We start from the raw sequence: 25,634 nt of genomic DNA, 5'->3' as shown, positions 1-25,634 counted from the left end.
GACGCCTTATTCCCATCTGCCCCCTGTGGGAGCCACTCACCACCCTCCTGCAAGGCCCTGAGCTGGTCCTCTTTCTATCCCATCATCCCATCAAAGAGGGCCCCATTTTGTCCCTTGCTTCCCTCTTAGTCGGTGGCTTCGTTCTCAATGTTGCACGAACGCCCCCTCCCATCAGGCGACAGAGCCACAGCCCAGCTCCTCACCCCGTGGAACACGTGCTGTGAAGGCGTACACACTGGGTAAGTGTCCGTGGGCCCCCACCCCCTCAGACCTGCCCCCGAAAACGACCAGGGGCTTCTGTTCCTCACATTTTGTCATGTCTTGCTCTAACCAAAAGCCTTCCGCTGACTCAGCATTCTCAGTAAAATAACAACTCCTCCAAATCTGATGGACCGAGGCAACTCACCTGCAGCCTCCATGTCCGTAAACCCACCCCACAGACAAGCTTACTGAGACTCGCCAACACTCTCCCACGTCACGTCCCACTCGAAGGACCTCGTCACTCCTAGTGCCCCAAACCAGGTCCAGCCACGTGCACCTCTTCACAGCCCTTCGGTATCCGGTCCAGACCTGCCTCCACCATTGACCTCTCGTCCTCTACCTGAGGCGCCTTCCTGTGGCTTCCTCTCCTCCTGCCCCAGTGCCCGTCACCCTACGAGGCACGCCTTCAGTCCCACCTCCTGACTGAGCCCCACCTGAACAATCGGCCCACCCTAACTGCACCTCTAAGCAATTCTCATTCTAATTTTTAACTGAATCAAATATTACCTTTAATTTTTGTACAATCACACCACTAGAGGAGTATGTGCGCAATTTGACCACATCAAAGCCAGAATAAACCATAGCTGCGATTCCATGCAAGAAGCTCCCATTCAAGTACTAGCCAGGCCCGAGCCTGCTTAGCTTCCGAGATCAGACGGGATCGGGCATGTTCAGGGTGGTATGGCTGTAGACCCCTGCAGGAAGCTGATGTCCAAATGCCACATGCTGGCTCTAGTCAGGGAGGGAGAGAAGGCCATTCACTTGGGGTCCTATGGTATGGGTTCACTAAAGCACAGGGCGTCCACAGGCTGACTCCATTCTCAGGCCTCCCTCGTGGAGGTGGGACTAACCCTGCTCATCCTCCACGGTGGCAGGGCACCCAGACGACAGACCTTCCATGGAGCCTCACCTCACGAGGCCTGCCGTGCGGGACCATGCTTGTCTCTCTGTTCTTATTACTGACTGTAAACAGTTCTTCGTCTTCCTCTTGAGGAGTGTGCAGGTGTGCACATGGGTGTGAGGCAAGCACGCTCTTACCGTGGTTCCCTCTGTGCTGTGTGGCGGGCAGAGACCTGAAAGCCCACTTGTGGAAAGAGCATCTTTTTTAAAACATGGTCTTTGAAGTCAAACAGATGTCGGAGTCTAAGTTTTCTGAAAAAGGGGTGGCACAACACACAGCACAGCATCTGCTTCTGGATGCTTGTTCTGAGGACAACAGAACAGCTAGTAACCGAGGGGCTTTGGGGGGTGTTGCTCAGTCTGTTGCTTCCCCATCACGAGGCAAGTCCCAATGGAGCAGAGGCTGAGCCAGACGGAGCCCCTGTCATGCTGTGGGCAGCAGGGCCCAGCACCTCACATGCTGGCGGACACGAGCACATGGGCTGGCAGAGGGGGAGAGGAGGTGAGTGCGCAAAGCACCCGTAAATACCATACAGCATGCACGAGAGTATGTACCCCGTGTCTAATCTGCTGTGGTTAGCGCGTGGCAAGGACTCTGTGATGTTAACATCATTATTGTTTACTCTCTCTTAAAACCTGAACTGGAAGCAACCCTCCTCCCTGTGGAGCAGCACGGACCCTTCTGGGCTGTGTCACTGAGCCTCCCCAGCTAAGAGCAGCCGACCCATCTGAACACTTGTGTCTTTTCCACCCAACCGCCTTGCAGGGCCCTCGAAGTGGACGTGGGGCCTGCCAGCACCTTCACTCGTCCAGTACCCAGTCCACACACAACATGTCTGCTGACTTAACTCAGAGAGTCGCCAAGATCCCGGTTCCAATCAGGTCTCCTAAGGCTGCCCTCTGCAGACAGGCTGGCGAGGCCTCAGGGAGCAGGGAGCCACCACCAGCCCCCTGAGCAGAGTCGGCTCACTGAGCACTCTGCAAGTGCCAGAGCGGGGCGAGTTTCCAGTTCACCAATGTTCTGCCTGGAAACTTCATGGGAACTTCAGCAACAGGAAGGGATTAAAACCAACTGGCTCCATGAAACTTAGATTTACGCTTAGGCAATTGGAAGAATGTGGCATTTCAGGTGCTGGCCCACAGTATGTCTTCAACGAGTAACTGCTGAAGAAATCTGCAGAAAGAAAACCGGTCTCCAGGCTGCTGCTGCTGGCTGCCCCGCGCAGTGGCATGCAGTTCTTCCCCAGCGGTTCCAGGCCAGCAGGCCAGCTGCGCAGGCCGGTTTGCTCCCGCTCCCTGCAGGCTGGCTCTGACGTGGGAGTGTGGGGAGTGTGGGGAGTGTTGGGGGACTGGGCGGGCACTGGGCATCCCAGCAGGTGGAGAGCCACCACTAGGAAGGAGTGGGGCTGCCCACAGCCCAGGATACGGAATCCAGCCCAAAACTGTTAAAAGCAGGGGCGGGGAGTGGAGGAGTAAAGGAAACCAGAGAGGACTGGGGAGCCCTAGTTTCTCTGACTCTTCCTGTCTGTCCCCGCAGGAGCTCGGGCTGGGACGCAGGCCCTGCGCTCAAAGAGCCCGGACAGCGCCCAAGCACCCGCCCCCCTCCTGTAGGGAGGAAGTGGCAGGAGCGCCCAGGCCCCCCCACCCCCAGCTGGAGCAGCGGCGCCGACGGTGATTCATTCACTGAGTGGGGGTGGAGGGGCCCAGCCCGGAGCAGACCGATCCGTGCGGCCACAGCCCAGGCTCAAGGGCTCCGCGAGGAGCAGCCGGCAGACCTTCGCTGAAGACAGGGTGGGCCCTACAGGCCGTCAGGAAACCGTCTTCCCACTGCGCCCGGCACCAGGCAGGGCAACAGAGGGGCCTGTGTTGGAGGGACCCAGAGAAGGAACGCTGGACACTGGAGTGACCTGTGTGACTGCAACCACCTGGGCAGCACCTCACCTGCCAGGGGAAGAGCCAGGTGCCATCTCTCCAGGTGGGGGACCCCTTTGTCCACGCGCCCCAAGAGCCTCACCCCAGGTCCAGGGCTCAGGCACACAGAGCCCCTGAGGGTGATGCTCCATCCCTTCCTGGGCGTTTTTCCTGAGGACTTCTGGGCAGCGAGGTTGACTGTGTGGAGGCTGCCCGCTCCAGGAGGGCAGATGGATAGGTGACGGAGAAGGTGGCTCCCCTGCCCCCCATCCCTTGGAGCCACCACTAGTAGGAGATTGAGGTCACTGGACGTGGACTCAGCAGAGCAGTGCGGGCCTCCCCCTACCCCATGCATGTGTGCCTGGGGGCGCAGCGGCCCAGCAGGGACCAGAGCACATGGCCCAGGGGGCCTGCTTGCGGCCAGGGGTCCGAAGGGCACAGGCCATGCACACTCTGGCAGGCCTCTGGGTCCTCAGCCTCCTCCTCTGTGACTACCTGTGCTGGGCCCACAGCCCAGAGGAGGACCAGGAAGCTGAACACAGACCACAGCCTGGCCCCTCTGCCAGCTCCCAGCCGCATCTCATCTTCATCCTTGCTGATGACCAGGGATTTAGGGACGTAGGCTACCACGGCTCGGAGATCCGGACCCCCACTCTGGACAGGCTCGCTGCCGAAGGGGTAAAACTGGAGAACTACTACGTCCAGCCTATCTGCACACCGTCCAGGAGTCAGCTTATTACCGGAAAGTAAGTGCTACTGCTTCCTGTGTTTGTTCCTTAGAGAAACCTTAAGCCTTCGACTAAGATCCGGCTCTTGATTTAGGGGAGTAGCAGAATGTGGGGAACAACTGAATGAATGCAAATGAATGAACATGTGAATGAATGAACCAAGGAACGTGTGAATGAGTGTGGCATTGCATTGCGTCAGGGTGAGTATTAATGACCCCGCCCACCCAGGCACTAGTCCCGCGCCTGCTCTCACCCACCCACCAGGCTGCCCTGAAGTGGTCTCCTTTCCCAGCTCCAGTCTGGCTTGGGCAGGCTCAGACTGAGTATCCCATGTCACACTGGAATTCAGTCACCATCAATGATAGGAAAGGCAGACCAACGATTCTTGGTTTCTCTCTAGAACTAAATGATCAAAGCCACATGCCATCACAGAGGGAGGGGTCAAGGAATGGCAGGCACCGTGAACTCTGACTGGCCTGTGATAGGACATCTCTCCCTGGAGTCAAATGAAAGCCCGGTGACCAAAGCAGTTCTCCAAACACGAGGAGATTCACTGTAGAGACTCAATGGGAGTCCGGCTTCCTGTGCAGTTTCTCTGTTCCTCTTGTGCCTGGGGGTTTTCTGAGTAACTAACTCTAAGAAAAGTAAGATTATTAGGACGCTTCAGGAAAGTTTTCATATTGTCCTAACTGATGTGGAAGCCCCAGTTCAGCACCAGAGCAGAGGCGCCCTGAGACCCAGGGCCAGAGGTCAGGCTGCCAGTGGACGGGGTGGAGGAGGGCCTCCAGGCTCCCGCGTGTCTTGTGACGTCAGCTTCAGTGAAGTTGTTTTTGGGACTGGGCCCCACAAGAGCAGCCAGTGCCCACTGGAAAAATAAAGACCATTTTGTAGGCGTCTCTGTCTCACAGACACTTCTGCTTTACAGCGTGGTTTCCACTGCTCAGCAAACAGTCAGGATTTAGCATCACTGCCAGAAAACAAAACAAAAAACAACAACACCGTTTCCTCTCTCGAGAAAAAGAAAGAAGTCTCACTGTACCACAGACTCATGTTAAAGGTTAACCGTGGCAGAGAGTCAACAGCATTTGATGTTTATAAAGAAACAGATTGTTGGCTGGGAAGTGGCGAGTCCATCTGGTGGCCTGGAGGTCAAGTTCTCATGTTAAATATCAACCACTCATATTTGGCTTATGAAACAAATGTGTCATAAAGACTCACTGAACCTCTTCAGCTAACCATAGAATTTACATTTACTCAGACAACCAACAGTACCTGAACAATATGTAACTGAATGATCAGAACTTATCTTTCTGGCTTTTCACCACACGAAATTCAGTTCCTACTGTTATCCTGCACTGACAAACTACTGGGCTGGCCAAGAGTTCGTTTGATTTTTCTGTAAGCTGGCTCTGTGCGTTACAAGTTGTCTTTAACTTCATTCAAAGAAAATTTGGTGAGACTGTATTATGACAGCTGTCATACCAGCATGAATTAAAAAAACTTACCAAAATGGGTGGATTTTTGTGCAGCCATTTAATCCTGAAGATGGAAGAAGATATGCAACACACTTGGCATAGTAATGCTTCATTATATCAAGAAAGGTAGAGACACAACTGAAATGCAATAAAAAGATCTGTGCAGAAGGTGCTGTGACTGATCGAACATGTCAGACGTGGTTTGTGACGTTTTGTGCTGGAGATTTATTACTGGTCAGTGATGCTCCACGGTCAGGTAGACCAGTTGAAGTTGACAGCGATCCAACCGAGACGTTAGTTGAGATGATCAATGTTCTATCACTCGGGAGATAGGTGACATACTCCAAATATCCAAATCAATAAAGTTACTGGTAAAAATGAAAAATATGTCTTTTATTTTACAGGAAAAGCTAAACAGACTTTTTGGCTAACCCACTATCTAGGTTTTTCTTCTAATGTTTACATGAAACAGAAAAGAAGCTGGAAAAAATTCCTAATGTTTCTCTGATGTCAGAGGTTGACTCTCCCATCTTTTCAATGCAGCTGAGCCTCATGGTAAGATTTATCCTTCTGAAATCTCTTCCCAGCACAGCAAGTGGTGTGCCAGTAAGGTGACTGGAGTTTCTGTCTGAATTGGACAGTTAGGGACCTTTGCACTTGACAAACTGCTGGACTTTCCTATAAAGGATGGAACGTAGACGTAAGAAAGAGAGTGGTTCTGGAACCCAGTTCCGGGCCTTGCACAGTATTAGTAACGCAGAGCCCAGAGAACACCCTCCCTTGTCCTCTCCATGGGGACATGTCTGTATTCTGGATCCTGTAACGTTAAAAAAAGAAGAAGAAAAAGAAGGAGCAGCAGCCACAAAAACCTAAATGGGCTGGATTATTTTAAAGGAAAAACTAGGTTATATTAAATATGAGATGACTCAAAGAAACAGTTTGAAAGGTTGAAGTTGAGCTACTTTTGATACTATTAACAAAACAACCCTCCCTTGACATTTTGCTGGAGTCCATAGGAAAATCTATCCCCTCTTGCTGCACAGATCTAAAGCAAGTCCCAGATTCTACAGTAACTTGCATCCCACTCACCTGGCGACACTGCGCTCGTCGGCCTGTCTGACACAAGCACTCATCGTGTGCCCATCCCTGTACGGGATCTCGAGGGGCAAACAAGTGTGCCCTAATCTCCGCACAGGGGTTCTCAAAGTGGTGTGTACAAAACACATCAGCCACAATGCTAGTTACAACACAGATTTCTGGGCCCAAGCCGTGATTCCAATTCTGGGGTCTGGGGTTGGACCTGGAAGTCAACAGTCATTTAACAAGCATTTCGGGTTGTTCTAATAATGCCATTGACATAAATGAAGAGCATCCGTGGTAAATGTTCGCATCCACTGAGTAGTTGCTGTGTCCCTGGACCATGCATTTTGATGTCATTTCATCCCCAGAACAGCTCTGTGAGGCACTGCTGTTCTCACCCCCGTTTTACATGGGTGTGGCAACAGATTCCAAGAGAGGTGTCAATGCAGGGGTTCCGCCTGCCCAGCTTCGAGAAACAGCTCCGTGGGTATTCAGTCAGCCTTGTAACAGAAGGGCTGACAGAGAGAGCGGCTGCTTGTGTTGGAATTATTTCAAAGTAGTATTTTCACTTCTTTTGCAGTTTTTCAGATGAAGACATGAGTGTCTTCATCTGAAAATGTAAAAAATAGCGAAGGCTTCAAAAGAGAATTTTAAGTTTTGCGAAATTTAGACAAATTTTATGCAGACATTATAGTAGAAAAGATTGGCTGTCTGAACTGAATTTATATCTTGAGCAATAATTTTGTTTTAACTATTTCATTATTAGCTTTCCCACTTGAAATACCATGGTGATCATTTTTAACAAGAGCAAAGGTAACTCAAAATTGTATATTTATAATAGGACATGTTATAAATTCATTTAGTCTTATCCCTGCCCCTCCCAACTTCTGACACCCTAGATTAATTTTGCTAGTGGTTGAACTTGGTATCAATGAAATTATAGGGAAGGTACTCTCACGTCTGGCTTCTTTCTCTCAACATTGTGTTTGTAAACTGTCTCTGTGTTGCTGCCTGTAGACACACCTCGCTCTCTCTCACTGCTGAACGGAGTGGCTTGGTACTGACCCACTACGGCTCGCGTGTGCAGTCTCCTGCTGACTGGCGTGGGCTGTTTCCAGTGTTGGGCCCCCACAAACGGTGTGCTCCCACACATGCTTACACATGTGTTTGGATGAACATGTGTGTGCACTTCCTTGATTATCTGTCAGGAAGTGGGTTGCTGGGTGACGCGTGTACACATGCAGTCTTCGTAGACACTGCCCATCAGTTACCGAGAGTGGCCCAGCTGACCACACTGCCACCGACACACGGGAGAGTCCCATCAGCGGCACATCCGTCCAGCCTTGGCCGTGTCGCTTGCACTCCGTCATTGTGGCTGTGTGCTGGTGTACCCCTGTGGTTTAGCACTGCACTTCCCTAGTGCCTAATGGGTTTGGGCATCTTTTCCTACTCCTGCGGATCATTTGGATGGCCCCTTTAAGAGGTACCTACTCTCTCATTAGGTCAGCGATTGTCAGCCGGCGTGCCTCAGGGATGTTTAAAACGAGCAGCGCCTGATTATTTCGTCAGGGGTGCTGACCTCTTTTCCCACAGGGGTGTCCAACCCACAGCCCTCAGGTACCTGCGAGGCCCAGGATGGCTGTGAATGTGGCTCCCCAGATAATTTTGTAACTTTACTTAAAACCCTTTGTTTTTTTTGCTCATCAGTTTTCGTTAGTGTTTGTGCATTCAATGTGTGGCCCAGCGACACCAAACTTTGGACACCCCTGCATCAAACAAAAAAATGACAGCAGCCAACACAGCAAGAGCCACTGCAGGTGAACAAATCAAAGTTATACCTTTTTTTTTGATAGAATTCACTAGTGTTAACATTTTTGTGTATATATTTCCAAATTGTATTTCTCCTTTTTTATCATTTTTTATTCATTTAATTATCAGGAAAATTGAATCTGATTTTGAAGTTTTTTTAATTGTACCTATTTTTGTCAGATTGTCACAAAATATACGTTTCAGTGTGCTGCAGAACTGTCGTCTTTAGTTCACAGGTGCCCCGGTGACACTTCTCCTGGCAGGTCCCTGGTCACCATGCACACGGTCCGTCCCTCACTGGATGCGGAAGCCTCCCCCGCTCCGCGCTGGCTCTTTCACTCTCTTACCAGCATTTTCTGATGGCCCGAAGGTTTTCATTTTCTTGTAGTTTTATTTACAGCCTTTCTCCCTTTATGTCCTATTTAAGATATCTTTGGTGAAACCTAGTTCATGACAATGGTCTTCTTTTCTAAAAGTTACACCATTTCATTTTTGTATTTCCATCTATAATTCATCTGGATTAATTTCTAGTGTGGCATACATCAGAGTTCAAGCCTATGTTTCTCCATGTGTGTGTCCGTTTGACCCCCACTATTTGTGAAAGACGTACGTCCTCCACTTCCCTGAGCATGACCTTCCTCACATGGAGGGTCTGTTCCTGGCTCCGTGCTGCTCCAGTGGTCTCTCTGTCTACTCTTGCGCCAATACCACCGTCTCTTAACTGACACCTGAAAAGTAAGCTGTTCCCTTGCTCATCTTCAGAACTGCCTTGAGAGAAGGGGAGGTATGGATGCCCAGGGCACACAAGTTGAAAGACATGGTTTGGGGGATGTGAGGTCCTTCTCTCCTGAATTATCCTACTTTCTCAGGGAAACAGCGAGTGAGGTCACTGGCTGAGAATGAGCATCCAAGGTCTGAGGGCAGAGAGGGGAAGTCCTGCTCCAGGACAGAGGGAAGTGTGTCAGGTGGGCACTTCTGCAGAAACACTGGGCAGCAGCACGAGGCCCCTGAGAGCTGCGGCCCTAAGTTCAGGCAGAGACGGGTCATCATATTCATTTTTCTCACACTGGGTTCAGGTACGTGTGCAGAGGAAGCCCACTGAAGAGGTGGACTGCGCTAGCTTTGGGGTTTGCCAAATGAACAGATGGGATCACGGACTCTAATTGCGGCCAGGAAAAGGGACCACAGGGTCTGTGTCCTTTAGAAAGGGCCAGAGTCCAGGGGGCAACTATCTGGACGGGGTTGAAGTGAGGACACGACAATGGCCTTGGACGCCGAAAAGACAGACAGTGGTCATGGAGCAGTAGGCGCTGGGGATCCGAAGTGTGTGGGTAGTGCAGTTTGGGGAATGGCAGCGACGGGTGCTCTGGGGAGAGGAGAGCCGTCTCTGGCGCATCCCATCCCTCAGGACAGAGAGAAGCAGCGTGGCGAGGTCAGCGAGCCATCTGGCGCCATCTGTGACAGGTGGCAGCAGGTGAAGGATTCCCACAGAGAAGAAAGGGAGACGGTGGAGCTGAGAGGAGGAGATGGGGCCACCCTGTCTGGAAGTGCCCGTGAGGAGCCAAGAGGACAGCGTCCCTGCTTCCAGCTCTGTGGCCCGGGGGCAGCAGACCAGCACCAGGCAGACAGGGTGCAGGTGGCCAGCGATCAGCTGGAGCAGGAAGGGGGGGGGAATGTCCAGGAAAGACACGGGTCCTAAGGATTTCGCCAATGACAGACTTTCCTGGGAGGAAGCTCTTTGGCAACAGTTAGGGAGTTGTGGGGGAGAGGGGCTGAGTCAGAGTGGAGCAGGACAGAGAGATCAGAGTCTGAGGGACAGGATCAGGAAGGTGGGACTTATGGCAAAGGTTCAACTAAATGGGTGGAAGGGAACGATGGGATTTTCCCACGTGGTCCCCTAAGAGACGGCAATGACAGCCTCTTTCTGGAAACAGGCCTCCTGACCTCCTGTCACTAACTCCTGCGGCTGCACTGTGTGTGGCTGGGCACACAGTCAGGAGCTCTGGGGCCAGCATGGTCCCTCCAGGACGAGAGGTCCTATGCGGGCCTGCTCTGTGGACTGCAGCGTGCTCCACAGGCAGGGGGTGCATGCATCTCCCTGGAATTTACAAAGCATAGCTTTTAGATGCAAAGGTATCAATTAACAATCATCGAGTGTTGAAAACCCTGACAAAGCCATGGCAGTCTCTCCGCCACTCTCACGGGGACAGGGCTGACTGTTCCATTCACAGCCCTGCGCGCACACACCTGCCTGCACAGGGCGAGCCTCCGAGCCTGCATGCTGCCTCCCGTCCCCGTCTTCCATCCAAGGCCTGGCCTTCAGTGGTGTTCCCTGCCCAGGGAGCGCTCGGTAAATGTCAGTTACTACCTATTCACTTATTACATTCACAAATATTTAGTTAATACATAAACATTTAGAAAAATGCAGATGTTGTGGTTAGATGTTTCGGAGGAAAGCGAGTTTTTTCCGAGCCTTCCTGTGACTTTGGAAAATGTACACGGGTGGAGGCGTGATTTTAAGACCCCACAGGTCCATTTCGAAAAGAACGGCTCAGCAGACAAGACCATTTGGCACAGGGCTGCCTCCTCCTGTCTGACCACGGGGATTTTTCTGACAGTAGAGGCACAATCATGTAAGCTACAGGTACCCCTAGAGTCAAAGTCCCGAATTTTAAATGACATTTTTTTAAAAAACACCCTTTGAAGTGAATCCCCTGCTCAGGTAATTCTGTTGAGCTTCCTGAATGGCTGCTGAGAAAGGTAGAGTGTGAACAGGTGCAGAGGGTTAAGACCATCTTGTTTCACCCAGACACCCCTGCAGAGATCAAAGGCAGGGACCCCAGCCTGGAGCCCCGCTCCCCACAGGGGCTTGGGAGGAAAGCTGCTTTTGTCTCCAAGTTTGGTTTCATTCCACCTTGTCCTACAGCAACGGTCGGAATTCACGGAAATGCTGCCACCACTGTCTGCATTTCACTCGATGTAATCAGAGCTGGGTGCCACGCTCCTCCGCCATTCTGCACACTAGACATTCCCGCTGGTGTCCCACCACTGAGACCGGGTTCCCCCACATGCTCTACAGCACAGGAGACTTTTGTCTCTGGTCTTTCGGCCCCTCCCTCTGGGCTGCCCGACACCTTAGCATCCCTTGGACGGGGTCTCATCACATCAGCGGCCTCTACGGCCTCCCTGGTGCACGCTGACGACCAGAGGGAAAGAAATTCACTGCAACGGGGCCATTTCTCTTCAAACACCTGTCATTTCACCCTCACATCTGTCCTGAAGGTAAAACATTTTTATGACCTTGAAAAATATTTATGAAATAATTTAGCAAATGTCATTTTGCAGAGGATATGTGGAAGCTTTAGGGAAGTTGTATGAGTTGGTCATGGGCACATCACTTCTAAGCAGCCCAGCCTGGGTCTGACCCTAAACTTGTGGGGCTTCAACAACCCTGCTGTTGCACCCCGTTCTGCCCGCTGTGAAAACTGGGTGCACCTGAGTCCAGTCTTCAAACAAGCTTGGCCTCATCACCCTCTCTCGGCTCCAGAGGAAAGGGTGGTCTTTCACCAGACCTTTGCCCCTCTTGGCATGTGGTTTCCTCTCCTTGTGTCACACCCTGTCCTTCTTCATAAGATAAATTGTCCAATTCTTCATTTCTTAAAAAAGGCCAAATCTCAGGGACCTCTTACAATTTCACATCCTCCTCCATGTTCCTGAGTCTGGAACGCCAGTGGGGCTGCCACCTTAGCCTGAGCATGTGGCCCTAGCTCCAATGTCATCCACAGAGGCCACAGAGGCCTCAGAGGCCAACGTCTCAGTGGCCTGTGTGCCTGGCCCACTGGTTCTCCGTCCATCAGCGTTCAGACTGCCCCCACGTCACCAGACTCGAAGATGGATTTCATCCTTACAGGTGAAATTCTGTCTGGCTTTTAAGTGTTTTCTCACGTATGCAATTCGGAGTCTTCTGCAAGTTAATGTTACCTTTTCTGTTTAAGAAGCGCAGAGGAAGCAAAGCATTGTGTTCGGTGCACAAACAGACCAGGCCGTGAACCGTGAGCACACGTGCTGTGCACGACCCAGCCGCCGAGAGGGCTCTGAGCGACGGGGTTTGTTTCCAAGGTTCCATCCTGGAAACAGGGACTGGAAACTTTCCTTCACCGTGGAACTAAAATCCACCCTTGTTGCCAAAGACTGTTGCCATTCTCAAATGAATGGTTAGCCTGCTTAATTTCACATTTATTTTCCAATAAAATGCATTGCTTATTTGCTTTGCAGTCATAACAGATTGATTTTTGCGTTAGATTGCATGAGTTCGTGTGGATTAGACCTAAAAGAAGCTGGCTGACTGGCTGAGTTAATATGTGAGTGACAGTTCCCTGCCCTCTTATTTAGACAGGCACGGGTGCACACCTGGGGGAGGGGAGGGGAGCCACACCTGCCCCAGGGCCTCCTCAGACTGGGTGCGTGCAGGGCCTGAGCTGAGCTGGGGTGTCCCTGAAAGGGGGGTCTCTGTCTCTCAGCCCCTGCTCTGCCCTCCACTGTTTGCTGCCCATGTCAAAGTACCTTGATCCCCCTTTCCTCAGGTTTCTCCAGTAATTAACTTTGCCCACCTGGCGTAGACTCAGAAGCAGATGTGGTGTGCTCACACATGCTAAAGAAACAGTTGAGACTCTGAGAGGAGGATGAAAAGGAGCGCAGCTGTGCGTGGAGGAGGCAGGTCAGTGCACGCAGAGGTGCCCGGGGAACGGTGGAGCAAACCGGACTCATTTCTGGGAGGCCCAGCGTCTGGCTCCCCGGCTCTGGTGTGAATGCTCATGGCATTTTAGAGACAACGCAAATGTAAAAGACCCGGCGCTATTTTCAGCAATCGGCCCTGAGTGGATCGCTGCCCAGCACAGCTGCTGTGAGGTCGAGCCCCACCCACCGGCAAAACCTGCGCATCAGACAGGCCTGTGGAAGGGTGGAATTTCTGTCCTTGGGAGACGGATGTGGCCTGACAAACTACTGTCTGTCTTTAACTCTAGAAGAGATGAAGGAAGGCATTTCAGTCTTGTTTTGAAACACAGAGCTTCCTCGGTATTTTGTTTGAGGTGGAATTTGAAATACACACTTCATTCATTCACTTTTACAAGTATTGAAATTCCGTATCCTCATAATGGAGGAAAACAAAAGCAAATAATGTGAATTATGGAATTACATTCCATAAACCTAAAATTTTGTCCTATTTCATACTCCTTCCAAATTGTATTTTTTAATATCAGAAGATGCTGCTACTATGGAAACATTATGACTTAATTGCAAGGAAAAGTATTAATCCTAAGGATGACGTCTTACATGCTGGGAAGGGGGGAGACCATTGTTACTAGGGAGATACGTGACGGGTGTATTTGGAATTCTAAGGGGCTGTCGGCTCTGGGAAACCAGAGGCCTCCCTTCTGGCAGCCTTCAGTGGTGACGTGTTTAGCTGCAGCTCTGCTGAGAAAGCCATTAAAGCCCAGAGCAGTGAAGCCATGAAGAACCACACGGCTTACTCAGCTTGTTCTGGAGAGCTTCCCACACCCTCGGAAAGCCTGCCTCTCTGACTCTCACATGTCTTGAGGCGGTTTCTTCACACGTTGGTCACGCATCTTTGACATCCGTGACCTTATGGCTTCTGCTAGTTTCTGAATCTTTTTTCCAGAACACTTTATCTTCACTTCCATCTAAGTTATTAACATTCAACACTGTTACAATCCTTTTTAAGCCACTGCTGAACACATTTGGGGTTTTACAATTACTAAAACTTTTAAGTATATTTTATTGATTATGCTACTACAGTTATCCCAATTTTTCCCCTTTATCCCCTTCCTCCCTGCACCCCATCACCCTCAAGCATTCCCCCCACCTAGTTCATGTCCATGGGTCATACACATAAGTTCTTTGGCTTCTCCATTTCCTGTACTGTTCTTAACTTCCCCCTGTCTATTTTGTACCTATCATTTATGCTTCCTATTCCCTGTACCTTTTCCCCCATTCCCCCCTCCCCACTGACAACCCTCCATGTGATGTCCATTTCTGTGATTCTCTTCCTGTTCTAGTTGTTTGCTTAGTTTTTGTTTTTTAGGTTCAGTTGATAGTTGTGAGTTTGTTGTCATTTCACTGTTCATAGTTTTTGATCTTCTATTTCATAGATAAATCCCTTTAACATTTCATATAAGAAGGGCTTGGTGATGATGAACTCCTTTAACTTGACCTTATCTGGGAAACACTTTATCTGCCCTTCCATTCTAAGTGATAGCTTTGCTAGATAGATTAATCTTGGATGTAGGTCCTTGCCTTTCATGATTTTGAATACTTCTTTCCAGCCCCTTCTTGCCTGCAAGGTTTCTTTTGAGAAATCAGCTTATCAGCTCTTATGGGAACTCCTCTGTAGGTAACTGTCTCCTTTCCTCTTGCTGCTTTTAAGATTCTCTCTTTATCTTTAATCTTGGGTAACTTAATTATGATGTGCTTTGGTGTGTTCCTCCTTGGGTCCAATTTCTTTCGGATTTTTGGGCTTCCTGGACTTCTTGGAAGTCTATTTCCTTTGCCAGAATGGGGAAGTTCTCATTTATTATTTGTTCAAATACGTTTTCAATTTCTTGCTCGTCCTCTTCTCCTTCTGGTACTCCTATGATTTGGATGTTGGGATGTTTATAGTTGTCCCGGAGGTTCCTAAGCCTCTCATTTTTTTGAATTCTTGCTTCTTCATTCTGTTCTGGTTGGATGTTTGTTTATTCCTTTTGTTTCAAATCATTAGTTTGAGTCCCAGTTTCCTTCCCTTCACATTTTGCTTTATTTCACTTTAGGTAGCCTTCATTTCTTCATTCATTTTGCGACTGAGCTCAGTCATTTCTCTGAGCATCCTGATTACCAGTGTTTTGAACTCTGTATCTGATAGGTTGTCTATCGCCTCATTGTTTAGTTTTTGTTCTGGAGTTTTGATCTGTTCTTTCATTTGGACCATATTTCTTTGTCTGGGCATACGTGTTATGCTGTAAGGGGCAGAGCCTTAGGTATTGGCCAGGGAGGGGCAACCCTCCTTGCTGCATTGTGGTGCTGCCTGGTAGGGAGGGGTCAGAGAGGGAACAATGCCACCTGCTTGCTCTGCTCTAGCCCCATCTCCCATCACTTCCCTCACTTCCCACAAGCAGGTTGTGCCCTTCAGGTCCCAATTCGCAGGTGGATGGGTTTGTGTACGTTCTAGGACCCTGTGGGCCTCTCCCACAGACTCTCCTGTGAGACTGGGAGTTTCTCCCACCACCACAACCCCCACAGATTTTTACAGCCAGAGGTTTTGAGTTTTTAGTTTCCTGTACTGAAACCCTGGGTTCCGCAGTCTGTCTCGCTCCCCAGTTGTTCTTCCAGGCCTATGAGCACGTGAATGTGGGACCGACCAGTCCACCAGCTGCCTCCAAATCCCTGTGGTCCACCACCTTGCCGTGCAGGTCCTCTCTGTCCACCCGGCTGCCCATCGCCACCCCTCCTACCAGTCTGGATGAGTGTTTCTTTAACTCCTTGGTTGTTAGACTTCCATGCATTTTGAATTTCTGGCAGTTGCTTGTTTTTCTGTCTTTAAATTGGTTGTTTTCCTTCTTTTAGTTGTGCAAGGAGGCAAAGTGTTTCTACCTGTGCCTCCATCTTGGCCAGACTCCTACAGTTACTAAAATTGAAAATGTTTTTTTACCTTCTTAACTATTTCTTCCCTTAATTAATTAGTATGCATTTTCACTAAGTCAATCGGGGGCCACATTTATGTGGCTAATATTTGGGGCCCAATGGCACAGGTACCATTTGAAATTCAAATTATTACCGGGCATTTTCGCTGCACTAGGTCTCATTAAACCCATAGAACTAAAAAGAAGTGACAAGTTTAGAAGACAAACAGTTGCCTCGCGACTTTAAGGGAAATAGATGTTAATGGAATGTGCTTGGTTATGTTCTCCTTAAAAAGCAGAATGAACTCTGAACTGTGAAGGGCTGATGACATGTGATTACCGGAAAAGAGACACATGAGCTGTGTCCGTACTCCTCGGGTTCCAGGAGAGAAGGCAGGCCTTTGACCACAAGCTCTGGCCCCACCCTGTCCCCAGAGTCCCGGTGACCGAATGGGACAGAAAGTGTTTGCTGCAGCTCAGCTGACCTCTGTCTGCAACAAGTCTGTTGAACCGCAGTCCCCTTCATGCAGGGGGGACTCTGTCACTTGCCGAAGTAACAGAGAAGGTTGTTCCGAGAAGGAGAGAGACTATTAGTTTACTGCTGGACATAGAGTGGACACTCGATAAACTGCAGCTGTGATGGCTGATTCCGATCTTAGCTTTGAACCCAGATGTCAACACAACACCAAGTCCCAGTGTCAAGGCCATTTCTGGCACGGACACCACCCTAACAGTGCCACCCTGCCCTTGAGTGCTGATGCGGACCACTGAGATCCTGCCCGCTTCTTTCATGAGCCAAATCTAAGCTGGAATTTCAGACGACCTTAAGGGACATGCCTCTCCCACTAGGGCCAGTCCTCTTGGGCACCTCCCACCCATTTCCCGGCCCTCTGTCGCCCTCTAGTGACTGTTGTCAGCACAACCTTACCCACTCCACCCTCCACTGAAGCTCTGGTGACCTGGGTTAGGAGGCCTGAAGAACAGCGAGCAGGATGGAGAAGCCACAGTGCAGTAAGTTACAGGCCATACTTTGAACATCAGCACAAATGTGAAAAAATGTAAAGCAGCCATTGATGACTCCTGAAGAGCAGAGGCACCAGAATACTGAAATGTGTAGTCTCAATGTCAAAAAGAAAAAAGTGTGGATTACAGAAACAAGACCAGTTAACTGATTATGGTGCCCTGATTTAAAAAAACCAAAAAACAAAAAACTGTACTTGACCAGGGAATGGAGGCTACTGAGCAGCTTACTTATGGGATCACAGATGGTTATCATCTACCTTAGATTCACCGAGAAGAGCCATGCCCAAGTACTTCTTGGCTGGCCCACATCAGAGGACGTTCTCAGTATACTAGATTTCGGTTTCAGCAACATTTTCGGAAAAGACAGCCCTTTAAAAGAAAGAAAGAAATCAGGCTGTGTGGTGAGTGAACCTGGATGAGTCACTCAGTAAGGAAGCAGAGCTACCTGAGGGCCAGTGGACCCATCACACTTCACGAGGCTTTGCTCTGAGTTAGTGCTGTCCCCTCAGCACCTCTGACACCTGATGAAGACACCTATTTACCAAGATTCGCAGGGAGGAGAAGTAACACAGTGCATGACAAAATCAAGTATCTTCTAAGCCTTGAATCACAAATTAGACTGGAAACCTGGCATAAGAAAAAAATAATAACTTAGGGCCTGGCTGCTGCCACGCTGCCCACAGTGACGAGCTGCCAGCTCCGCGGACGTGAGTCCCAGTGGAGTGCAGAGGCCAGGCAGTCAGGCAGGTGAGAGCCTGTGAGGACCACACTGTGCCCAAGTGCCAGATTTTAACAGGGACACACACACTGCAGTGTAAGCCCAGGGGCAGCTCTGGGCACCACAGAGCATCGGTGTCAGCTGAGTGGCCAGGCCACCACGGACACAGGGCCTGTGTGCGCATGTCTGGGGGCTGTCAGGCAGGAAGTCCACCAGACAAGCAGAGCCAGGCTCAGTTCAGACACGAACCTGTGACTCGCACCTTCTTCACCAGTAAAGCAGGCTGTCTGGTGACAAACGGAGCCTCCCACCACGGGAACCGCTGAAGAAGCCGCAGGGCTATGTGACCAGAGCAGCTCCTCCCAGCTTCACTTTTCCAGGTTTCTCATTCCTGTCTCTTCAGTCTTTACCTTGTATGACTCTGTTCTCTTTCTGCTTGTTCACCTGTGACTTCAACACAGAAACCTTCCCCTGTTTTCAGTATTCACAGTCCCTCCCCCCACACCCACACGAGGTCGTCCTGGAATGAGGACACTGTGGACAGAACTGAGCGCCCCGCAGCCACGCTAGCCCAGTGCCCCCACTGTGCGCCTGGAACAGCTGCAGGGACGTCCCCACTGCTGGGCCAAGGGGTGGCTCGGTCAGACAGGGGCAGCCTCTTCCTGGCTATGGACAGAGAACAGCCGCTTCAGCACAGGCCTCTGGGGTGGATCACGGTGTTTTCAGGTTACAGAACCCAGCAGAACTGACGTAGCTGTAGAACTGGCAGGCCTTCTGAGACAAGATCGATGTATCCTCCCCTCTCTCTATTTCTCCGTCTCTCTCAGGATTTATGTCACAGCCATTGCCTAATGTCACTGAGCAGAATGATTCCATGTCCTGTGCCTTTTCCTTAGGGCCAAACCAAACCACCTGCCACCCGGCACTCATCTGGCTGGCGCTTCATCCGTCAGGGAAGCCACCACGGGGCAGGTTGAGGGGCAGGAAAGGTGCGTGAGGTAGCCCAGGAGTCCCCTCCTCCCCTGTGATAGCATTCCTGCAGGGCGGCCCTGGGCAGATGGAATGGGGAAGAGCGTCCCCGTCCCTTCTGACAGCCCAGCAGGACAAGTCCGGGCATTTTCTTGGAGCTGCTCACTTCCTGGTAACCATGTCATGTGCGTCCCCAGAGTCGTGGTTCCCACGGTGTCTGACTCCATCCCCAGGAGAGGTCGGGAAGGCTGGGAAGAAAGACAACCCCACGCTGCTGCATTCTTGCCTGCAGGCTGCCAGCCAGGGTGGCAGGTCCCGGCCTCTCATGGGGGCCTTGGGTGGGGGAAGGATAGAGGCCAGTGAAGATCTCTTCACACTTCACTTCCTGGTACTCAGTGCCACCATGCTAGCGCTCCCACCCACGGGGGAATCATGAGGAGGCCACAGAGAAGGAGGTGAACCCTGGCCCAGGGCGCGCATGGGGAGAGCTCCCAGCCCTGGCCTGTGCACGCCATCCCGTCTGCCCCTATGTCAGACAGGAAAGGCAGACTACCCTCAGCAAGGGCAGACCTAGTGTGCGCTTTCTTAGCTTCGCCCAGGGGCCTTCCTCCTCCTGGGATGAAAGGCGAGCAGGAAGGAGAGAGAGGGTCTCTGGTCATCACTATTTCTTCACTTCTAGCCAGAGAAAAGTGTCGCAGAGGAGGCCACACCTCGTGTACAGCTGGACACGAAGAGACACAGAAATGCTGGGCAAAGCCCAGTACTGTCCCCAAAGCCCAGAGGGGCTGAGGGGCAGCCACGTCCGCCCTGGGGCCAGCAAAGCAGTGCAGCACGGCCTGGACGGCGTCACTGCTAGTACCTTGTGGGTGCGCAGTGCAACTGTGAGCACAATGGCTTTTCAGGGACAACTGCAGAACTACTTGCTCATTCCACCCCCTTTCCCGTGGTCCAATGCAGCCTCTGAGCTAGATGTCCCCACCAGGAGCAACGCTCCTTGATGGGGCCAAGTGAGTGTTCCCATGAATGTGGCACTTAGATGTCTTTTTAAATTAATTAATTGCCTTGGTAAAATTGGTCCCATATTAGTAATTAATCTGAGTAGCAGAAACTAATTTTTTGAGATTTATTCCTCTAAATTTCATTTTTATGTAAATTTATACAATAGAAAATGAAAGCTTTTCCTCAGCATTACTCTCTCCTTGGAAATAATCCTCCTTGAAATCTGGTGTGTATCTTTTCTTCCCTCTGTGCAACCCCACACACTCTCATTCATTCAGTCAACAAGTATTTGTTGTGGCCGGCAGGCAGGTGGGGACTGGGGGCCCCTCCACACCGTACTTGGTCCCCGATGTGAGCGTAAAGAGTCCACTTCTCGCCTTGTCGTGAGGACCGATCAGTAGCACGTACGAAAGAGGCCCCCAGTCATCGCACTTTAACCAGGCGCAGGAGCCAGGGGACTCCGGATTCTGGCACCACAGCAGGGAAAGCTGTGTTTACTGAACGGCTCTCCTTGCCACACACTGCGCTCCCGTCCAGAGCCACAGCACCCACTGTGTGTCGTTGCAGAAGGGGACACTGAGGGTCCGAGGGGTTAGGCACTGCACAGAGTCACACGACTGGTTAGCAGTGGAGCAAAGTCACACCCAGACTGGTCTGACCCCAGAACCACACCCTTATCCCAGGCCCCAAATTCTGCCCCAAACTCCCTCTCATTTGGTCCAAGAGGCTTGAACTCAGTTAAGCAGAAGCTGCCCTAAAAATCTCTCTTCTGGTAGGAGCTGCTGTCAAACCTTCCCGCTGTTGGTTCTAAACTTTCCAAAAGGAAACCATTCCACTCCGGAGGAGAGAGAAACAGAGCTGACAGTTCGGCACCCGCCGTTCTTCCTGCACCGATGCTCCCCTGAACTTTCGCACTGTTTACACCCACAGGTGTTACCAATTTGTCAGGTACCTGTGAAAAACTAATGGTTTTACCTGTGAAGGTTTTGGGCCCTGATCCGAATGAAACACAGTAACAGTAACAACACCTCCTGACTGGGTGCTAAAAGGGATATGACGTGCTCACTTCTGTGAGTCTGTGACATCCCCGCGCCTGTGATAACTGGGCATTGGCGGCTCCCTGACCAGCAGGGTGGGCGCCCGATCGCTGCTTTGCACCAGGCCGGGACACGCCCCCGCAGCCCCTCAGGAAGCACGGCTGCTCGGAGCTCACAGCTGCCGCCGCACTCTCAGCTGGACATCTAAAAACAAACTGAGCTGCTCACCCAAGCCATCTGGGACACACCAGCCTTTCAGGTTAAATCCGTTCGGGAAAGAATTTGGTTTTAATCGTATGTTACTCTGCATAATTTGATTCCAATACTATTCTCACATTTACCCTGACACTGTCTGCAACCTTCATTTTCTCAGTATTTCTGTATTTTCTAGGGAAAACGTCTTTTTGAACTTACATAATAACCACAGAATTGACAGCTTTTAAAATGTCGTGAGCTAACAGGCACATCCTGGCCCAAACTGCAAACTCACGCACTTCTGCGCTAACCATTCTGTGGGAAAGCAGACCCGTGAGGAATACCCCTGGGAAAAGGGCGGCGCCAGAAATCCGCGTCCACTTAGTTTTAGCATGCAGAACGTGTTACCAACTTTCCTAAACTATTTCGTGAGTGTGATTTTTCTTAAGTAGACACTGTGGGAAACATCAAAGAACTCACTGCCTGCTATTTTGGGGGAAACGCAACCCTCCTGCAGCACAACACATTTCCTCTAAAACCGTTTCCACACCACGCACCTGAATCTAATACAATACTGAACGTCAGCTGCAACTGAGAAGTTAAAAAGTTACAGTGGTGTTTCCGCAATGATGTGAGTCAGAAACCTCTTTCTCTTGACAGGTCTAACACGTTGAGGACTAATTATAATATTTTTGACAGTCAAACGGGAGATTTCTGTGTAATTCTGGCATGTGTTTTAGTACTTCAGAATTAGCTTGAAATACATTTCAAGAGATGATTTAAGAGCGCATGTGAGATCCTTAGATGAAAAATAATAACTTTAAAAAATAATATTCTGAAGTTTATACCCTTTCCTTTATCATGTTAGTTTTCTGTGTCATATAATTAACTAAAACATTAAAGATTATCCCAGTAAATTCTGTTACGAGAACTTAAAAACACTGTGAGTCAGTGGAGAAATCTTAGTTTGCAAAGCACTACTGTGGTCAAGTGCATCGCAGATGTTAAACGTGAAGCTAGTCAGGGTCGGACCCGGGTTAACGGCAGGAATGCAGAATCGGCCACGCGTTGTGTGGGGTGAAGGTTCTGCTCCTAGACACGTGGCTTTGTGGAGAAAGCCTCCTTCCTGCACTGACCAGCTCTTTGCTCTCCTGCCGAGGTACCAGATACACACTGGACTCCAGCACTCGGTCATCCGGCCCACACAGCCCAGCTGCCTCCCCCTGGATAATGCCACCCTGCCGCAGAAGCTGAAGGAGCTGGGCTACTCCACACACATGGTGGGCAAGTGGCACCTAGGGTTTTACCGCAGAGAGTGCATGCCCACCGGGAGAGGCTTTGACACCTTCTTTGGCTCCCTCCTGGGAAGCGGTGACTACTACACTCACTACAAGTGCGACGGCCCTGGGCTGTGCGGCTACGACCTGTACGAAAATGACCGCGCGGCCTGGGGCCACGACAGGGGCGTGTACTCCACACACATGTACACGCAGAGGGTGCAGCAAATCCTGGCTTCCCAGGACCCCCGGAAGCCGCTGTTTTTATACCTCGCCTACCAGGCTGTCCACTCCCCGCTGCAAGCCCCCAGCAGGTACCTGGAGCGCTACAGGTCCATCGCAAACGTGAACAGACGCAGGTACGCCGCCATGCTCTCCTGCCTGGATGAGGCGGTCCACAATGTGACCTTGGCTCTGAAGGCACATGGCTTCTATGACAACAGCATCCTCATCTACTCCTCAGACAACGGCGGCCAGCCCACTGCAGGAGGGAACAACTGGCCCCTCAGGGGCAGCAAAGGGACCTACTGGGAAGGGGGCATCCGGGCTGTGGGCTTTGTTCACAGCCCCCTTCTGAAAAACCAGGGGACAGTGTGCAAGGAGCTCGTGCACATCACCGACTGGTACCCCACGCTGATCGCACTGGCCGAAGGACAGATTGATGAGGACGTCAACCTGGACGGCTACGACATCTGGGAGACCCTCAGCGAAGGCCTGCGCTCGCCCCGGGAGGACATTCTGCACAACATCGACCCCATTTACACGAAGGCGAGGCACGGCTCCTGGGCAGCGGGCTATGGGATCTGGGACACAGCCGTCCAGTCCGCCATCAGGGTGCGGCACTGGAAGCTGCTCACAGGGAACCCTGGGTACAGCGACTGGGTCCCCCCTCAGGCCTTCAGCAACCTGGGCCCCAACCGGTGGCACAACGAACGGGTCACCTTGTCCACGGGCAAGAGCGTGTGGCTCTTCAACATCACAGCCGACCCCTATGAGAGAGTGGATCTCTCCAGCAGATACCCCGGCATCGTGAGGCAGCTGCTCCGCCGGCTGTCCCGGTTCAACAAGACCGCGGTGCCCGTCAGGTACCCGCCTGGAGACCCCAGGAGCAACCCTCAGCTCAATGGGGGAGTCTGGGGGCCCTGGTACAAAGAGGAAAGCAAGAAAAAGAAGCCACGCAAACACAAAGCCAAGGGAAAACAGAAGAAGAGGAAGATGAAGAGCAGACCGCAGGACGCAGGCGTGCGCCCCCAATGTGGTCGGGGGGCTCCCCGGGGTTGACACCAGCATCCTGCTGCTGCTGCTCCATGTGATCAGTCCTCAGCCTGTCACCTGTTTGCTACCCAAACAGCAAATGTGGCTCCGCCCGGCTACCACCTGGGAGCCCTCTGCTCTTGGAGCTGCCCGCCACCTGGGAGCCCTCTGCTCATCCTGAGTCCAACCTCAGAGCTTCAGTCAGGGACCAAGCTCCCGGGGCCCCTCACCTGCCCGTGGCGGCCATGCTCGTTGGACGGCAGTGACGGGGCAGCCCGATTGAAAACTGCCTTTGAGGAGAGTCAAAGGTGGATTCACCTTAAAGACTGAAAAGACACATGTTCCCAGTGAATTTTGTGGAGTGCCGACCACTCTCCTCCCTGTATCCTCTCCTCTCCAGGATGCCAGCAGTCTTTCTCCCTCGGAGCAGCCCGCCCATCGCACGGGAGGGGACAGCCCGTGAGAAAGTCCCCTATGCAGCAAATGTCATTGTTTGCTAAACACCTTCCCAGAAGACGATTCAGCACAAGCCACATAATTTATTTTTAAAGAAAATACACTAATTATTCTGTTTTTATGGAATGCTGTACCAGTGATTTTAATTATTTTTATTTTCTACATACCATTAGAAGAACTTTATTTCATATCTTCAAGATTACCAAGCACTGTGATACTGTAAGTTACTGTTACACTGTGTGAGTTCATAGAATATAAAAAGAAAATTATGCAGGAAAAATGGTAATTATCGTTGTTCGATCATTATTCTGAATGTACTAAGATGAATGTATTCCATACAAATTACTGGGGAATTTGGTATTTGAACAGTGTTGAGAGATATCTTTATTGTTTCTATCATAAACACCTTATTTATGTATCTTAATTATTGAAGTGATTTATTTTATGGCAGTAGCAAATTCACTGTGGCTTTTCTGATTTAACGTCAAGATAATATATTATTCATCTTAACAAATAAAAATCTTTACAAGTAGGCCACTGAGGCATGATTTGCTAACAACACAGTAACATGGGCTTTGACAATAGATGTTTCCACGTGGTTACTGAATGGAGAAAAGTGTTCTCGTTAATAAAACGTTTACGATGACCCTGCTCTTACACATGGGGACACGGGAGGGAGGCCCCTGGACTAGTTCGGGTCCAGTGTGACTGGCACCGCAAACTCCAGGAGGAGGGTCCGAGCAGCGAGGTCTGTGGTGAAGGGTGGGCAGCGTGGGATGGCTCCTGCAGCCCTGGGGCTTCCTCTGAAGGACCCTCCCCTGACACAGGGCCACTGGAAAGATCACAAGAGCTACACATGTGACACTGAAGTGATGGCGTGCTGAAGTGCACATGGTGTCTGGCACCAACAGTCAGACACACACAGACCAGACCACCCAGGGCGTCCCCCACAGTTTACTCAGACCATCAGGAGGGTCCATAACCATTACTGAGTTACTTTGAACCAAATGAACCAAATGATTAGGATTTTCACTTTACATACTTCACTTTTACAATACATGTTTCCATTTCATTACGGAGGATTCAGTACGCTTTCCTGAGTTTTTTGCCAGCTGTAGGTTTCAGTGGGTCGTAACCACCGAAGGCCGGTTGTCGGTGCCTGCTTTCCGTCCTGAGCAGCGGCACAGGAAATGATGGAGCGACGCACAGGGGACGGCGTCTCACCATGCAAGCTGTCGCATTAGAAAGAACTCTGAGGGAACACGAGAGCGGGAAATGTTGAGTTAGACAAAGTGAAAGAGGCAACTTTTAAGGCAGACTTCTTTACGGTTTTAAAATCCTAGTTTTCCCTTTAAATCTCTAATAGGGGGGACTTTTTATAGTCTTGTCTACTTTATTTCAGCCTAAAACCTTTGTCTATAGCACATTGCACAGGACTAGGCAAAATGTAAAACAGACCTTGAAAGTTGCTAGTTAAATACAGAACCTTCTAGAAGTCCCTAGCAAGACAAAAAAAAGGAGCAAAGAGGCAAATGGGGATGATGAAAGTCAACTCGCGTGTGAACCCGGGGGGTACGATGTAACATGATGTGGTTCTGCGTCCTCCATCCACGGCGATACCTCTGTCAGCGAAATAAAGGGACTCGCACTTTTCCATCTGGAAATGAAAGTCGTTCACTGTTTGAAGGGTCGCAGCCACCTGTGTGTGCACTGGGTAGGCAGGGACTTAAGAGAGATCTGTGCCTCGCCCCTTGGTGGGGAAAACCTGCTACAGTCACCGTGTGTAAGCGATGAACAAGAACGTTTCCATCGCTGGGTATCACGAGGTGTCCAGGAGGGAAACCCCGCATCAGTGAACACTGTCAA

General features: G+C 50.7%; 1 protein-coding gene across 3 annotated transcripts; it reads left to right on the top strand.

Moving 5' to 3' along the window:
- The first annotated feature begins 2,205 nt into the window (after positions 1 to 2,205).
- On the top strand, positions 2,206 to 25,228 carry ARSJ (arylsulfatase family member J). 3 transcript variants are annotated; one of them, XM_024569020.4, is made up of 2 exons: positions 2,206 to 3,818; positions 21,941 to 25,227. In XM_024569020.4, the coding sequence occupies exons 1-2, from the start codon at positions 3,469 to 3,471 to the stop codon at positions 23,337 to 23,339; spliced, it is 1,749 nt and encodes a 582-aa protein (XP_024424788.2). In that variant the 5' UTR covers positions 2,206 to 3,468; the 3' UTR covers positions 23,340 to 25,227. The 3 variants fall into 3 exon arrangements, with proteins under 3 accessions (XP_024424788.2, XP_053767842.1, XP_053767841.1); XM_053911867.2 differs by having other exon boundaries at positions 3,680 to 3,818; positions 20,326 to 25,228; XM_053911866.2 differs by lacking the exon at positions 2,206 to 3,818 and adding an exon at positions 5,091 to 5,830 and having other exon boundaries at positions 20,326 to 25,228.
- Positions 25,229 to 25,634: the final 406 nt, after the last annotated feature.

Source organism: Desmodus rotundus, chromosome 9 (genome assembly GCF_022682495.2).
Source record: "Desmodus rotundus isolate HL8 chromosome 9, HLdesRot8A.1, whole genome shotgun sequence".
NCBI classification, from domain to species: domain Eukaryota; kingdom Metazoa; phylum Chordata; class Mammalia; order Chiroptera; family Phyllostomidae; genus Desmodus; species Desmodus rotundus.
This window is presented reverse-complemented; position numbering and strand designations above follow the sequence as displayed.